The 17,872-nt window shown below is 34.6% G+C and overlaps 1 protein-coding gene across 1 annotated transcript in view; it reads right to left on the reverse strand.

The window, feature by feature from the left end:
- The window catches only part of LOC310909146 (solute carrier family 12 member 7-like), a 56,962-nt gene that overhangs the window by 26,892 nt on the left and 12,198 nt on the right, over positions 1 to 17,872 (reverse strand). The window contains exons 4-11 of the mRNA XM_083860711.1: positions 15,773 to 15,919; positions 14,947 to 15,001; positions 12,545 to 12,675; positions 11,123 to 11,364; positions 8,626 to 8,837; positions 4,307 to 4,474; positions 2,780 to 2,878; positions 1,972 to 2,029 (exon numbers count right to left, since the gene is read on the reverse strand). Coding sequence (XP_083716837.1) covers positions 1,972 to 2,029; positions 2,780 to 2,878; positions 4,307 to 4,474; positions 8,626 to 8,837; positions 11,123 to 11,364; positions 12,545 to 12,675; positions 14,947 to 15,001; positions 15,773 to 15,919 — 1,112 coding nt within the window. The remainder of the gene's footprint in view (positions 1 to 1,971; positions 2,030 to 2,779; positions 2,879 to 4,306; positions 4,475 to 8,625; positions 8,838 to 11,122; positions 11,365 to 12,544; positions 12,676 to 14,946; positions 15,002 to 15,772; positions 15,920 to 17,872) is intronic.

Here is a 17,872-nt window from a genome sequence, read left to right on the forward strand (position 1 = left end):
TTGGGACATAAGCAGGAGATTCACAAAAAGTATTAGCCTTTCCTTTTAAAAGTGTGACACTGACATACAAGAAGTAAATAGAGAAATTACTAGACACAACCATTTTGAGTTTTCCACATCTTTTGCCTGTTGTGCAACCTGATGCAATTTTAACAAGTGGGTAGAAGTCAGGAGGAAGTGCTCTCATTACAGTCCTAAGTGTCCCATCCAATACTACCTCCATTTTTTTTTTATTTAGATACCTAACTTCATGTTAATTTAGGCATGACTTGAACAAACTACAAAAAGGTTATTCCCCCTCTCCCCTCCTTCAAACTGATAGTTTTGTTTTAAAACCAAGTAAGGTTCTTGTTAATCTCACTGTTGTTAGTTGTTAGGTTGGAAGGAACCACAGTGGGTCATCTGATCCAACCCTCCTGCTCAAGGAGAGTCATGCCAGAGTACATTGCACAGGACTATGTCCAGACAGTTCTTAAATATCTCCAGTAAGGAAGACTTCACCACCACTCTCGGCATTCTGTTCCAGTACAGTCACTTGCACAGTAAAGAACTTCATATTCATGTGGAACTTCCTGCGCATCAGTTACTGCCCACTGCTTCTTGTCCTGTTGGTTGGCATCACTGACAAGAGCCCAGGTCCATCTTCTTAGTACCCCTACTTTAGTTACTTGAATACATTGATGAGGTTCCCTCTCAGTCATCTCTTAAGGCTGAACAGGCCCAGTTCCCTCAGCCTTTTGTCATAAGAGGGATGCTCCAATCCCTTTATCATCTTCATAGCCCTCCACTGGACCTCCAGAGGCTCCATGTCTCTCATTTCCTGAGGAGCCCAGAAACGGACACAGTCCAAATGTGGCCTCACCAGGGCTGAGTAGAGGGGCAGAATCACGTCCCTCGACTGCCGGCAATGCTCTTCCTCCTAACTTAAACCAGGATTACACTGTCGTCTTGGCCACAAGTGCATACCACTGGTCCAATACAGAATCCTGAGGGACACCACTGGTTACAGGCATCCAACTAGACTCTGCCACTGATAATGAACTTCTGGGATTTGCCAGTCAGCCACTTCTCAATCCACCTCACTGTCCACAGTCCTCAAGTTTGCTATGAGGATGCTGTGAGAAACACAGTCAAAAGCCTTTCATGGATCCTCTGCTGCTTCTTGTATTAGTTTGACTAGAATCCAGCTTTTAACTTACTGTTTTCCTTCCAAACTAATGAAATAAGTTGTCTCAGCATCAACTTCACCACCTTTTAAACAGTACCCCAACAGTACCCACTGTTTTACCACCAGAAGCAAACATGAATCTCAGAAAAAGAAAACCAGACACCATCAAAAAAACAACTGTGAAACCTGACAACAGTTTCATATTAACCAACTTCTTCTAATGGAGAAATTGATCAAAATCTGGAGATTCTCTTCATACTCGTGTCCATCACATTTATTCCCTTTATGCTTCACATTAGGCCTTAAATTCGTCAGGTAAATAAATGGCTGAAAATCAGCATGACCGCTAATGTACTTCTGAGATTTTAAAACATAAAATATGTCTACTGGAAATCATAGGTCTGATGGTTCACTGCAGTCTTATAAACTCTCCTTGTTATGTAACCTTGAAATTTTTTAATTTGTTCCTCAAAAGCCTATTATTTCTCCCAAAATAATATCCCCTTATCCCCATCTATCAGCTCTGCAAATACTAATTATGATTTTCTTCATCAAGAACATTTTATTAGGCTGGTTCAAATTCAAACATTTATCTTAGATTCTGCTTCTGCTTCTTGAAGGCATACAGTCTAATAACCTGACCACTTTTTGCAGCCATCTCAGTTTAACATACAAGCTTTCCCCCCAGTTTTAAACTAAGCAAAAGAAATATATACCACATAGATATTTCATAGAAGAGCCATTAATAAGTCCTATTAATATAAACTATGATTATGTAATATTAGGAGTTGAATATTACTTACTTATCTCTTAATATTACACCTTCTATACAGGCACCAAACAATATTATACAGGAGAGATCTGTTAGTGAGACTGAAGGAAGAATATTCTCTAAAAAAATCACATAAAGGAAACCCCACCATTTTTCACCAAGATAGGAAATGAAGGTGTCCATGACACCTTCATGTGTCATGTGTGGATATTTCCTGGTTGCTTTTTTGATTTTTTTAGTTCTTCCCTGCTATGATTTTTTTGTTTATGTTCTTTATGACTGTATTTGATTCATAGTGATTTGTGAAGTATTGGAAGTAGCCAGTTCATATACCATGCAACAGAACAGGTATTTCAGCAAGCACTCATGTACTCTAGGTTTTGAAGGACCAACAACTTCTATTGCTGGTTGTTTGGTTTAAGATCTGGTTCTACTGAGTATGACAACAATCTGCCAACTGAAGCCTAATGCTAAAAACCTTTGGATCCCTCGACTAAAATCATCAATTATATCTTGAAATTGAAGCACTAATAGAATATATGTATTTGTTAATAAAATTTGACATATCTTAATAATATTTATAAATAATACTGATAGTTAATAAATATATTTATGTACATTTAATTATTTTATATTTTAGAAATATATTTTATTTATATTTTGTTTATATTACAAATAATAATATTTATATTTTAGACAAATATGAATTATTTCTTTTCAGTTTAGATTTCATTCATTTTATACTCAGGGAACTCTAATGACCTTCCAGTGAAAAACCAGTCACACCTGGAGAATTTACAAAATGTAGACAAGAATAAAAGTCACAGTATAAAGGATACAAATAAAAGATGTAGTCGAAATAGCCAAAATTGTTCCCGTAGGAATAGATTTCTGAGCGTCCTTTAGATCTCCAGATCTGTTTGAACCTGCCATAATACCTTAAAAAGAGACAAAATTACTGTCATAAAAAGAATAACTCCATGATAATCACTAATAGAATAAGAACATCTAATTTTAAGCCAAATTTAACTCAAAGATTACTAATGGACCAGGCTACAGAAGTATATTATAATCCCGCACAAATCCTCAATTTATATCTTCATTTTATTCAGAAATCTGTGTTATTACCCACTTGAATAAGCAAATCCTATACAGGTCAGTAAAAAGAAATTTTAAAAAATATTTTTCAAGCGCTACCTCAGAATCGTTCTTGAAATGAAGAAATACAAGGAGTAGCAATTTTAGCTACTGGGGATGGATGCTATTAATTAATAGGGACTTAGCAATTTTAGCTAGTGTGACCTAATGCACTAACGTTCTACTAAACAGACATCATAATAACAAGTAAATGTAAGCAAGCAAATCAATGAACTAACAAATAAAATCTTAGAGGCAAAAGAGAAAGGAGCAGGCAAGAAAAAGAATGGTTAGAAAAATCACATATACATATGCGCATGAATCTGAAAAGAGACAGAATTATTTTGTAGCACATACTGTGACAGGAGAGAAAGAAACCCATACAGTAACTAATTCTGCTGTCTCTCCTAGAATTGACCTGACCACTAGAAGTAAAAACGTGGAAGCTAATGTCAAGATGTTCCAGTGCAAAAACACTGTCAAACTCCATGGAATTAAACATTAACCATGGGTCCAGATATGATGAAATGTTGATCAGAGTCTGAAGTAAAGAAATGGGAGCAGAGAGGTTTAAACAGTGAATACAAAGGGATCATTCCACTTTATAATAAACTAACAGTGTTGTGACTTCTTATTGGAGTTCTATTCTGTTACTTGATATTACAATTACTTCAGTTGGGACTTTTGAAGAAAAACATGTCTGGTTTTTTTCAGTCAAGTGTGAGCTGAGGAAAATGAAATACAATTAGCCTAAGCTTGACAAAAAAGTCTACACAGTTAATGTGGCAAAATAATATTGGACATGTAAACAAATCCCAGGCAGTTAACCGAGCAGCTTGGACACTGGAAAAATCATTTTAATGATTCATTTTAGTAATTTTAATACTAAACCGTCCTCTCATGCCTTTGAAGATTAAAGTGTTATAAAGGTATGCGCTTTTTTTTTTAAATAAGCATTTAGTAACTCAAGGGTTTTGCTTTCTTTGCAGACATAGAAATGGCCCTTAAACAGATTTCTTGTTTAAGTCCTATAACCTCCAAAAGTCATCAGCCATGATCTATCTCTCCCTAGCACCAGAAGGTTTTAGGTACATAACCTTGGACACAGAATCGAGGAACAGCATGAGTCACCTATAAGATTGTTGAAAATGAAAAATTTTCACACGTAAGTTTTTTTTTTGCCAGATATAAGTATACATCCTCACACAAGAAAAAATAGTTGTGTCTACCTGTCACAGATGGGAAATAAATCCCTACAAGCATTGTGAAGTAGGTCATGATGTCTGTAAAAACATAAGGAAGTCCACCCATTTTTGACTCTTCGGATCCAGCAACTGATGGTTGATGTTTTTTCTCAACTATTGATCCCTTTTCTGAATAGGTACTCCAGAGATTATCTACAAGAGAGAGGAAAAAACAAGTCAGTGTCATCTCTCTGTTTCAGGATATTAACTAGTGAGAATGCAATAATCCTAGGAAACAGACGCCTTTTTCTTATACAAAAATCACTACACCTCCCAGTATGATTACTACCAACTGTAACTGGTAGGCATTCCAGTCCATGCCAGTAAAAATGCACTAGTATGAGATGTCCTGCAAAATTTTCTTTTTTTTTAAAGGAAAATATAGTTATAGAATTAAATTCTAACATATTTGTAGAATGTACACTTACATTGCACAGGCACACAGATGTACTATTGTGAAAAAATAACAAAATTTATCTCTTGGTTCAGAGAATGTTAGTATATACTAATACTTCTTTTTCTTGTATTTTGAGAAATAGTATAAAAAAGAAATGCGTCTTAACAGTAATTTGAGTTCTTTGAGAGCTCCTGTACAGAAAATCCTGGATAACAGTTCAGGATTCAGCTGTTCATGGGAAAAGTTTTCCTTATGGTGACAAAAGCAGGGTAACCAGACTCCAGAAGATAAGCAAAAAATCCCAGCAGAATATGGCTCAAACTCCCCAGCAAACCAAGCATGTTTGTTTGAAGACTGATAGGTCAAATAGCCAGTAACTTTTGTGACCTTACATTTGTGGAAAACACTGCTTGTGTAAGTGATAAGATTGTAAGAACAGACCACACTGATTCTTATTTCAAAATGAGACGTGTTGTCCTGTCATATGTGAGAAAAGAAAGTAGATACTCTCCTGGCCTATTAAGAAGGCAAAGGATTTTACAGTAAGGAAATAAGCAATTCCCATGGACTGCCAGGATGATCAAATATCAGATTTTCAGACATTCTGAACAACTGTATGGAATTTAAGTATAGCCTTTATAAAAGCAAAAAGTAACCTTGAGCACAACAGAAGATGGACTTTGAACCATAAGTGGCCAAAGACAGGGTACTCACACTCACATTTTTAAAAAAATCTTACAATCGGTAAGCAGATATGGAAGTATGCATGAGAAGCAGATGAAAAGCAGAGCAAAGACTAAAAGTATTATTTGCTAAGGACTGCTATGTGTATTACTACAATAAAGTGAAGATGTGTAACAGGCTGATCTAGAGATAAGACTGAAGTCATAAGGAGAGTTAATGAAACAAGAGAATTTTAAACTTCAGGAATTTTAGTAGAGATTTGATGAGTGACGTAAAATAAGACTAGATCTCCAAATTAGCATATATCTACTTGTCATGAAACATAAGAAGAAAATCCAAAAATCAATTTGAATTGCCAATCAAAAGCACTTAAGCTCCTTATTAAGCACTCAACAGTTTGTGTCCTTTATTCACTATGACACAGGAGGGACAATGACCTGAGCACTGCAATGCATACAATTTAATTGTGGAACTGTGCATGCCAGCACAAGTGTGTAAAATCAGCTTACATGTTTTGTTAAATAGAAATCACTTTCTCATTTCATAACATGTCACACAGAGCTTTCCTATGCTCGTTTTGCCAAAAATGATAATCAAGTGGACTTGAAAATTAGGGTGAGAAAAAAAAAGAGTAACTTTTTAGAAAAGTCCTTGATTGCTAAGGCTCCTGTAGCAGCTAATATTTAGGATGCATACACAAGAACTGGTACAATGTATCAGACCAACATGCTACCAACATCAGAACAATGTTGATTAAAGCTACTTGCAGAACTGTATTATTTGTGTTAGGGTTATAGGTACATTTAGTCAGCCACCTTGCAGAATGATTTATCATTGTTAGGACACCATTCACAGAAGGTATATAAGATGAATACTTACTGTATATGACTGCCCAATAAATGGTGTGAGGACTTAACACACTTGCTGAGACACCCAGTCATGGCATCTGAATATTCCCAGTCACAGCTCAAAAAATTTTAATGTGCAGAGCCTGCAGCTCCAAAGTCTTCACACAATGCAGAACATACATCAAATGGAAGAAAACTCTCCTTGAGAAATCTCTGCCACGAGAGCTCAAGCTTTTGCTAGGAATGAGAATGTGTGCTCACACTCAGCAAGTAAGACACCTAGTTTTAGCATTAGGTGTAACTAAGATAGTGAAATGCTTTGTTATGGAGTAGTTCTTGTTCAGAGAAATGTTAATCAGTGAACAGAAGCAGAGCACTTATTTTCAAAAGCAGGAAAAGCAGTACTTAGCCTGAAATCTCCAAGAACAATGAAAGACCTGAGGTTGACGTGAAATAGTATTGATACCCAAGGACAAATGGAAGGCCAATTCTTTCATTTAAAAGTGTTCCAGGGAGATAAAGAAACTAAAGACTCATGAATAACATCTGTACATGAACAGTCAATAGCAACAATAGCAGCTGAGGGAAGAAACATGGGAGTTATCTTTGAGATCTGGCAAAACTTAGTAGTTATTCACAGTTTTTCTTGAGTTTTGAAAAACCGGGAAAGCCTCAACTCTTTTTTGTGAAAGAAAATTGTCAAAAGTATTCAAATTCCTTGAGGGAAACATAAATGAAGACAATCCACTTGGATCAGTCCACCTGTATTTCCCACATTTTTAAAACATTCCTCACCCAAGGGATCTATGGCAGACATTGGATAAGAGGAAATCTCACACGGATTTTAAAAAAAAGCAGTTCAAAGACAGAAATCAACAGGTAAAAGTAAATGGAAATACAGCTTCGTAATGCAGAAGAGTCCCCAGTAAGTTTCTACAAGAATGACCATCAGGATGTAACCAGAGCTATCCAGTACACTCAGACAGCCCAAAAGTAAGAGCTAGGACCAAGATGAGAGCCTGCTGGCAATTCTCAGTTAATTCAAAGTTGTAAAAGGAAAAGCAACTGCAATGAACTTAAAAAAAAAAAAAAAAAAAAAAAAAAAAACAAACAAAAAAACCCCAACAAAACCCCAAAAACTTACCAGATTCAGTGAGTAAACATAATAGAACTGATGAAATTCACTATTGGTAAGTAAAGAGCAGTGAACACCAGAAAGCATGTCTCTCACACTGAGCTTTCAGCAGACTCCTGCTCTTTAGAGATCTTAGCATTATTTGAGAATAAATTAGGAAAATATACTTTTATACAGGACTGCTTGTTCAATGAAACATTAAACAGTGAAGGGAACAAAAATACATCTTTCCAAAAGAAAAAAAAAATAGTACTCAGCCTGAAACCTCCAAAAAGTAAAAGAACAATTTAAATCTTACAGGGTAGCAAAAATTATAACATACAGCTGACTTCTGAGCTGGGGCAGGAAATGCAAAATTATTTATGAAAAATTGTAGATATGCACAGGGCAAATTATAAAATTCAGAGAACAAACTCTAACTTACATTTCTTGTAACAAGCAAATAATTTTACTTTTCATTGAGTAAAAAAAATTTTTTAAACCCCACAAATGTAGATTCAGAGAAGTCTACATTTCATTTAGGATCTTTTAATTTATTTGTACAGTTTATAGGTGATATTTTAAACTGGAGTACTAATGGCAGCAGTGACTGTCTAGGGTCTCTATGTACCATTATTATATAAATCAAACTTTATTTTAAGGGAACACAAAGGAGAGGTATCAGAGCATCCACTTAATTCCCAAAACCATTATTTGTGTGTGTATGATACAAATTATTACACATTTAAGATTAATTAAGATGCAATTTGAATTCCAAGGTGCCACAACCACACAAATGTGTGGAGAAGAAAATCTATACACTTTGTAGACTGCTTTTCTTGAATTCAATCACTTTGACAATCCACAGAACTTCATTCCCATAGCACCACTTGTGAACAGGAAACAAGTTCTCCCTCAGGAGAGTTTGAAAATGTATTAATGAATAGCTTATTGAAATGTGTGTTTGGCATACACATTAAAAAAAAGCTGTGATAAACACTTTACTACCTTTTTGATTGAACAATGGCTTTTGAAAGAGTACCTATAAAACTCCAATTACCTCCAAATTAAAGCACTTGATACTAAGATTCTAAAACCAGATGAAAATTTTATAGGAAGAAGCATGCTCAAGGTAGCAGCAATCTTTCACACAGATTAGGGGTAAAGAAATAGTGGCAGACTGGACCACTATATACTGACCAGCCACTGGCCAAATTAATACTGTCCAAAAACTTCCAAATCACTATGCTTGCCAACTTACCAGTCAGAACTCCACTCATTATTCCCGGAATTCCTTGAATTTCTGTTACATTATTGAGACGAAAGTAGTCATCACATGTAGCATTAAGCAAAGGACTATCACAGAACAGACGCCACAAAGCTGTAGTCTTTGTTTCATTATTGCTTTCAGTAAATTTGGCACAGACATCAAAGTTGCGTTTTGACAATGTACGGTTTCCAAGGAGACAGATACTATAAACAAGAAAAATAAAATCAGTGTTCCTTCAATACAAAGATGTGAATTAAGCCTTTTTTTTTTTGTCCATTAGACTTCTTCAGAAACCTCTTATTTACACTATCTATCTTAAGATCTATACTACATCTACTAAAACAGTGTATAGTTTCTACATCTAACACTATCATCAATAGTCTTTAAAACATGGATCAAATATTTCTACTTTATGGTACTGGCAGCTATTTTGCCTTCTGATTTGTTTTTTAGAAAGTAAAACCAATTAAGGTAGCTTGACTACTAAAAAACAGCGATCATGATGCATTCAGTCCTACAAGAAAGAAGTAAAATTAAGTAATACTTTATAAACTTAATTAAAAGATAAGTCTGATGAAGAAAATATGAAAGTAAGATTAGGCAAGTAAATCATGCCCTTCCTTTTCTAGCAACTAAAATATCTACATGATCCTCAAAAATACTACAATCCAAAAGGTAAGAAATAAGCCAGGAAAGTTAAACAGTGCAATTTAACAACAGTGATGGGAGTACAAATTAAAGAATCGTGTACTAGGAAGCAAATTATTTCTTTCACAAATGAAAAAAAAATTAGATAAATCTGAACACTTGTCAAAAGTGAATTCCTACTAGCACAGAATATTAAGGTTTTAGGTATATTTCTTTGGTAAACTATATGAAAAATGTTTAGGAGTCCAGGCTTGCTTAAAAATGGAATGATATATATCTATGAAGACAAAAGAAGGAACATCAAATAAAACATGCATGTTAAGCAGATAAACCACTGTAGCTTCAAGGTATTGCATCACACAGAAATTGAGCAGATTTAAAAGAAAACTGTTGGTAGAGATCATCTTGCTACTTGCCTTGCTTGTTTTTCTTTTTAATTGCTACTGATTTGATGACTCAATAGCAGCAGTCAAATGACACAAACAATGGAAACTTCACTTTGATTCAACTGGGAGATCTTGAGGTAAACTATTTTATTACCTATACAACTGACAAACTTAATTGTGGTTAGTGATATCAACCTAACTAATCAGCTAAGTGGAAGTTGTTTGGTTTGGTTTTCTTTAATGACCACCATCAGATCAGTCTTACCATTACATAAAACCACACTTTAGTTTCTCATTTTGAGGCAGACTCTAAATGTAAACCATTATATTTAGTAGAAAATAAACTCTTTTTATATTTTTTTTCCCCCAATACAATAATATTACAGTAGCAGCCACATGTAAGGTTTCCAGGAACTTGGTAATAAGTCTGTGTTATATATCCACATAAACTCTCTTTTACCTATACAGGTGACAAAAAGATATTACTATTTCCCTACTGGAAGTTACTGTAAGAAACAAGTTTCATTCAGAAATATGTTATCATTTTACATGTTACATGTAAAATCATGTTACATGTAAAATCATGTTACAAAACAGTCCACAAGTACTGCTCTAATGCTCAATTTGTAATGTAATTACCAACACTTTGAAGTAATATTGAATCTGTAACAATCGTACAGCAAAGGATAATTCTTATTATGAAGTGCCATGCAAGACTGAAGTTCAGCCTATTCTGATCATGTCTTAAGCAATATAATTTTGTTTCCTCTTTCAACATAAAAAGATGCACAAAAATGCAACTCACATAACTGGGTAAACTAAAATGGAACTAATAACTGGAATAAAGAAGTACCTCTTATTGAGCTAAGAATTAAGCACATTGTGGACCTTGAGAAGCAATGTGTCACATATAACAACAATAAAATTTTATTTTATTAATGGAAAAGACTTCACAAACACAAGTGGATTTAAACACTTCAATTTTAAATAGGGAGAAATGGAAGTTTCAAACATTTCTTCATAACACAGTTTAAAAGTATGGTTTTTTCATAATTATGTTTCATAGCTCCAGTGGTTTTTTGACCTTTTTACTTTATTCTATAGGTTTTTAGTTTAAATCTTTAGAATAAAGCAGTTACATTTACTTTCAGCAAAACCCACCTTCTTGCTCCTTTAGGTGTGGATGGAGTAACAGCCAGTAATTTTAAGCACTAAAGAACATTTTCTAGAGTTATCATATCTTATTAAAAATAAGAGAAAGGTTCAGATATGTAACTCAGAATAACAAATGAGCACATCAGTATTTAAACTACATAAGCCTACCACTGAAGCCAATGTGGTTGTATTTTGAAACTTAGCTTAAAACTTGAAGTGGTTACAGTAGCTATTCCATCCCCACAGGTTTGGGGTTTTTTTCTTTTAAATAACCCATACAACTTTGATATTGCACTTACGGAAAGTCAGGTGGGTCAAAAGCAGTCTTAATAACTCCAGCATAAATGGCAATGATGGAAAGAATCACACAGGCAAGGAAGACCAGTGCAAGTTTGTTGACATACTTTACTCCCACAAAAACTACTATGGCCATCAGAATGATAATACATGTTCCATAGACTCTCATGTTGTTCAGCATAGCCTCTGTTTCGTCACCAGCATCTTCCACTTTAAATATAGTAGCACTTGGAGAAATATAGGTCTGCAAGAGATATGGCAAACTATCGTACATATAATAATGAACATTTCAATAAGAAATCATTTCCTTGCACTACAAAATCTAACCTTCTATACCAGTTTTGCTTTCACAAATGAATTCAGCCATATAATTTGGGCATTTAGAAACTAGAGATGAAGGAAAAGGCGAGAGTGAAGAAAAACAAGTTTTGAGAAAAGGATACAGCTTTTGCTCTGGCTTTTTCTCTCCTGTTAAAGAGCTTCCACTCCTCAAATTCATGTGTCTGCCAAATGGGAAAAACCGCCAAGGAACTTGGCAGGGAAAGGAAGTAACACACAACAATAATAAAAGAAAAAAACCCAAACCATAAACTAGACTTCCATTGATTGAAACAAAATATGAAGAAACAAACAAAAGTATAATAAACTAAAAATGTTTCCAGTATTATAGGCCCTATATTATACTTCATAAAATTTTGATCTAAAACTGCAACAGCACAATTTAAGAATAGTGTAAAAAGCTTAGTCGTGCTAAAACAGACATTTCAAATTACTGCAATTTCAATCAAGATTCTCTTACAGATCTCTAATTTAAATTTTAAAAGGCCTGGATTTGATTACATGGATCATACTAAGTACCAAGAAAGAATCCTGAAGTATCTCCTGTGCATATCTTCAGTTTCTGATATGATGACCAATTATTGGCCCCTCCTGGATGAAGCAAAGCCACAGTAGCCAGATCACTGCCATACAGGCAGCCTTCCACAGCATCTTTGCAAATATATAAAAATTCAAAGCCAGTAGCTTGGAAATGAGGAAGTAGGATAGATTATTATTGCCTCATTGGAGATATGCCCTTTATGTTCTTCACAACTTTTCACTGGGCAGCAATGAGTTACCCTGGTAATGCTTGCCTGATCCAGGCTTGTAGACTATCATTTGGAAAGAGAAGATTTCAGCTTGGTTCCTACATTAAGCAGAATAAATATACATCAAATAGTGTTTAATTTATTTTTGTATTACTGATAAGAATTTACCTTCCTCAAATACTCTCGAGTAAGAATAAATATCAACATCCTGAAAATGTAGTATCAAAATATTAATGATCACCAAACTAGAATGCATTTTAGACCACTAAGAACATTCATCAGCAATATCCCCAAACAGCTCAAACACATATAGTTTTAACAGAAACTAGTACTTACCAATAAAATTTCAATGGTACCAAGAATGTACATTGCTCCTGCAAAGGTTGTACCCAAGTAGAAACAAAGTCCCACTGCTCCACCAAACTCTGGCCCTAAAGATCTTGAAATCATGTAGTAAGAACCTCCAGCTGTGAAATTAACAAAACAAAACACCTCCATGCCTTGAGATTAAGAATGGCAGTAGGGAACAAAAATTTGAATCATTCAATCAACATAATCAAGATAACCACTGCATGTGTCTCCACTGACATGCTCATGCCAAGACTATAATCAATGTCTATACCATCCAGGCAGTTAGAATGTACATTTCAAGATTAATATTCCCATGTGCATTTTCCATGGAACAGAAAGTGAAGACCAAAGAAAAGACAAAAAATTCCACAAGCTAAACAGAAGTAAATTAGGAAAGGATATACAGGTATAAAGAGATGTGAATGAATTTTTAGCTTCTAACCTTAAACTGTTCCCCATCAAACAATAAATTTCAAAAATAATTGCTTTATGAGACAAGGACAAAACAGAGTATTTTCTACTGATTCTTTTTATTTTCTGTATATGAAACCATTGCCACTTCCACTAGAGATCACATTTTTTTAGTACTGTTTAAAGGTGCTGGGTAGGGATTGCTTTTTCTTGTCCACTTACACATGAGCAGAGAGGTTCAAACAGTGAATACAAAAGGATGATTCCACTTCATAATAAACTAGCAGTGCTGTGGCTTCTTATTGGAGCTCTATTCTGTTACTTGATATTAGAATTACTTCACTTTGACCCTGAGTTCTTCAATTCTTCTCACTCTTACTGCCCATAAGTATGCATCATCTTTCTTTAAGTCATAAACTACACCATCACCACCCTATTTCCATTGCACTATTTGCCTTTTCATAAGGCTCTAAATTTCAAGCACTTAATCTCCTTCTTCTAGAATGTCAACCAACTCCCTCAAGGCAAACTCTTCTCTCTGGTTCCCTCTCCATCTGCTCTTAAATTCATGATATTTGTCCTGCTTGTGAGAAGAAGGAGACAAGAGAAAGGATGTGTGTAATTTTAAATAACACATATCAATGTGCAGAGTCTGAAGCTGTTTTTCATAGAATCATTAAGGTTGGAAAAGACCTCCAAGATCATTCATTAAGTCCTATCATTGACCTAACACTATCAAGTACACCACTACACCCTGTCCCTAAGCACCACACCTACTTCTTTTTTGCACACTTCCAAGGATGGTGATTCCATCATTCGCCTGTGCAGCCTGTTCCACAGTCTTCAGTGTTTTCAATACAAATGAATAGAAGCTAACAAAGATATTATGATGCACCATCGATCCTTTTACTAAAGACAATGCTTTTGCAAATAAAGGCAGAAGAAAGGATCCTGCTGCTCAGGTCTCCTTCAATCCTAGGTTCTTATCTGTGCTTTCTGCCTTCTCTATATATTGCAGGACAAGCATTTCTCTAAGAAACTGGCACCAACAACAAAAAAGTGAAAATTAAGACCTGCCTCATGTAAGAGCTGCAGGCTTCAAAGTCTGTGACAGATGTTAAACAAAACCTTTATGATGAACTTTAAAAATACAAGAAGGAAAAGAGCAGAATATTTTAGTTATTTGCACACTAATTTGAATAACTCCATTTTAGTATAAAACACAAGTATTTTAAACAAAAATTGTCTACTGTATTTTTATTTCATATATGGCACTGTATCCATGAAATACAATTACAATACAATTATTCTATATCCTACACAAATTCTAGCTTTTACTTTTGCCAACAACTTCAGTTTAAGTTCATTAGGTAAATTGTTCAGAGTTCATACCAATGCCTGAACACCAGAACTACCAATTATTGTGCTGAGAAACTGAAAAGGGTGAGAGCTTCAAGGGCTGATTTTGCAACTTAAAAAGAATCCTCTTACTTTATGAAGTCGAATTTATCAACCTATCCTGAAAGTTTAAGGAGGTGGGGAGAACCTAGTGTGTTTATACAGAAAAATATTTCTGACATGAGACCAGTCACTATTCTTGCAGAAAACAAGATAACTAACTCCAGTGTTTAAATGGAATGTAGGCAAATTCAGGAGAGAATAAAGTAGTAGCCTTGTAGAGATATTCACTTTGCGTGAAGACTGGTCTCCATTAATTCAATTATAACATCTTATCTTTGATTAAAACAGGATCAAATGATTGATGACAAAGATGTGCTGCAGACTGTAATTCCTAGAAGGCCCAGTTGAAGACCACATCTCTCATAAAAAACTTATTTATAAAATCAATTAAAAGAAAATATGCATTTGACACAAAAGCATTACTTATGATATTTGAGAACTATAAGAATTTCTTATCCCAGATTTAAACTTCCATCATTTGAGAATTTGCCATATAAGATAAAATTCTTCATTACCTGGAACTACACCATTTGTTGCTATAGCACTCATTGAAATTGCAGTTAGCATAGTCTGTGAAAAGATGAAATAGAGGAAATATAAAATATTAGAGTTCTGGAGGGTTTTTTTGAAAGACTGGGCAAAACAGTAATCAAATGGAAATAGTTGTGGGGTTTTTTTTAACCAAGATGTTTATTTTGGGATATACATGCCACTCAAGTACTCAACTTTTCAGCAGAAGATTTAGTTAACTTAGATATTTGACACAGTCTTTTAAAAAGAACTGGAAGAACACAGACCACAAGTTAAACAATACTTAAAATAGTATGTTCATTACTCCAATTAAAAAGTAGTGAAAACTGATTGAAACATTGTTACAATAAAATTTAGAAGTGGTTAAAAAATTACTTATTCTAAAAAATTACTTTATGGATGCAATGCTGTGGTTTGATTTGTAGTTTATTATTCAGTTTGTTCTGAAGTTGCAAAAAGCAGAATAGTTCATATCTACTGTATCAAATAATCAAATATTTGCTAAAGGCCAATTTAATAAAACTCATATAATACTTCAAACAAAAGCTTACTTTGATCAACTCAAAAGAACATCCACAGGGGTTAGACCGACAAGTGAACTCACTGCTTAAATATATAACCCATTTCTCTCAGTTCAATCATATTGGTTAAATACCAGTACAATTTAACCAATGTGATTAAATATGCTTATTTTTCCCTGATACTCATATATTAGAAGGTATCAGTACTCTTCCAACAGCAGATTTGGCCAAAAATTTAAAAAATAAGTTTAAAACAATTTTAAAGAAGTTTAAAATAAGTTTAACTTACACAAGCACAACACATGAACACAATGATGAAAGACTCAAGAACTCCAGCTGTTCCTACAATCCAAGTTAAACGCAGGAAGAGGATGACTCCCAAGATGTTTTGCAAACAGGGAAGATACACGCCAATAAAAGTGCCCATTTGTGGACCCTGGACACAAAGTGAGAACATCAATTCCTTTGCATTAAAAAATTTAAATGCATAAGCACTTTATTCCACAAACACTTATTCCAACAAATGCTCCACAAACAAATACCAAGTGAATTGAATGGTAGCTTCAGAGTGTCCAGCTTTGCAAATATTCACATGCTATTTATGAAGAAAAATTCCTGAAAAGAGAGAAAACTATTTCTGATAGCAAACTCTCTTGTTCCACAGAAATTAGGATGAAACCTTGATAGGGATAGGATGGCCCTTAATCTGTTGATTATAACACTTCACAAACTTTTTCTGAAATACCAGTTACAGGCTAATGTTACAGGTTGAAGATAAATTACTGCCATAATCAAAATATCATTTATATTCCACAAAATTTGATCCCAAATTACCACACAGCTTGCATAAAAAATTATATTCAATACTATTTTCAATTTTTAGAAAAGACAAGGTATTAAGACAGAGCAAGAAGTAATGCAGAGCTGACTACAATTTCATTTTTCAAAAACTGTAAAACTTGCCACCACGTAGTATATGTGTACTTTTTATTTACTAGTGATCATCATATGCCAAGACACACACAAAATCATTCAAGCTTCATCACTAAAGTTTCAGCTTTCTACACTTATGGAGAGAAACAGGCTTTGAAACGCTCTAGTTAGAATCAACAGTTATACACAGTAGCTTTCCAGTTACACAAGATAAATCTTAAATCACAACTTGGGCTGTGAAAAATGGCAATTGATTTAAATAGATAAACAAGCATTGATGCTTTAGAAGTTATCAAAATTACTAAGAAAATAATAAATTTCCAAGTACTTATAAGGAAATATAGAATGCTATTTAGACTATATTTTTTATTCTTAGCATCTTGAGCAATACCCATGTGCAGCATCAATACTACTGTCTCAATCACACCATTAAAAATGCTACTCTGACAGGCTACTACTTAACTATCAGAATTTCAGACATGAAATTAAGGCACACACATAATAATTGTGTTACCAGGCCACCACATGGTGCACAAACAAGATCAAGTGCAAGTAAGGACACAATGTTCTTTTGGCTAGTCAGCTCCAATACGGTGCTGCATTGACAAAAACCTCTACAGAGCAGCTGAATGGACAACAGGGTTTGCACTAAGCAAAGTGTGAGAAGATCAGTGTTATTTTTCTCACATCTGAAGTTTATCTTGAGATGAAATGAAACAAATATAGCCCAAGCACAACCAGACAAAGAAAGCAAACTCATGAACAAATGCGGGATAAGCAAAAAGTTAAACAAACAGCTGGACTTTATTCCTGACCTTTGCCCACTCTCCTAGTACCAAATTACACTCAAAGTCTCCCTTCTAGTCAAATGAATTGCCCTTCTAAGTTTATTTTCAAAAACGTTTACATCTCTGTCTTTTCTGCTCTGTGCTCATTTTCCTTTTATTCATCCACATGTGCTTCTCCTCTTTTCTTCACAGCTCAGCATATAAATTCTGTAGTAGCCCTTCTTCTCCTGCACAAAGATAGGTGACTCCCAGCACTGTCCATTCCTAGCATCTACCTTAATTTTCTTAGTTTCAGTCACCATGCAGCTCATCATCCCTCTCTTGCCTATAAGTTCTTATACTCTGTCAGGTCACGTTCTTTCATCCAAGCATTCTCCTTCCAAAACAACCCCTGCTCACAGAGGCATCAATCCAACACATCTGCAGCATACATTCCACTTCTACAGATACAGAGATGCACACTTTGGGTACCCAGTAGACAGACAACCCTCGATGAATCCAGTCCACTTCTAGCAAGTGTGTTTAGCAATGTGTCAAGCAGAGTATATGCTTTCCTCTCTCCCAAGTATAATATTTTTTATGTTTGCAACAAAGAGTTTTCTTGGAATGCATCCATTAGGTTTTAAAAATACTTATTCCAGCACACAAAACCAAGACAGCTACTCAAA

Source organism: Zosterops lateralis (genome assembly GCF_965231275.1).
Source record: "Zosterops lateralis genome assembly, chromosome: 1".
Classification (NCBI taxonomy): domain Eukaryota; kingdom Metazoa; phylum Chordata; class Aves; order Passeriformes; family Zosteropidae; genus Zosterops; species Zosterops lateralis.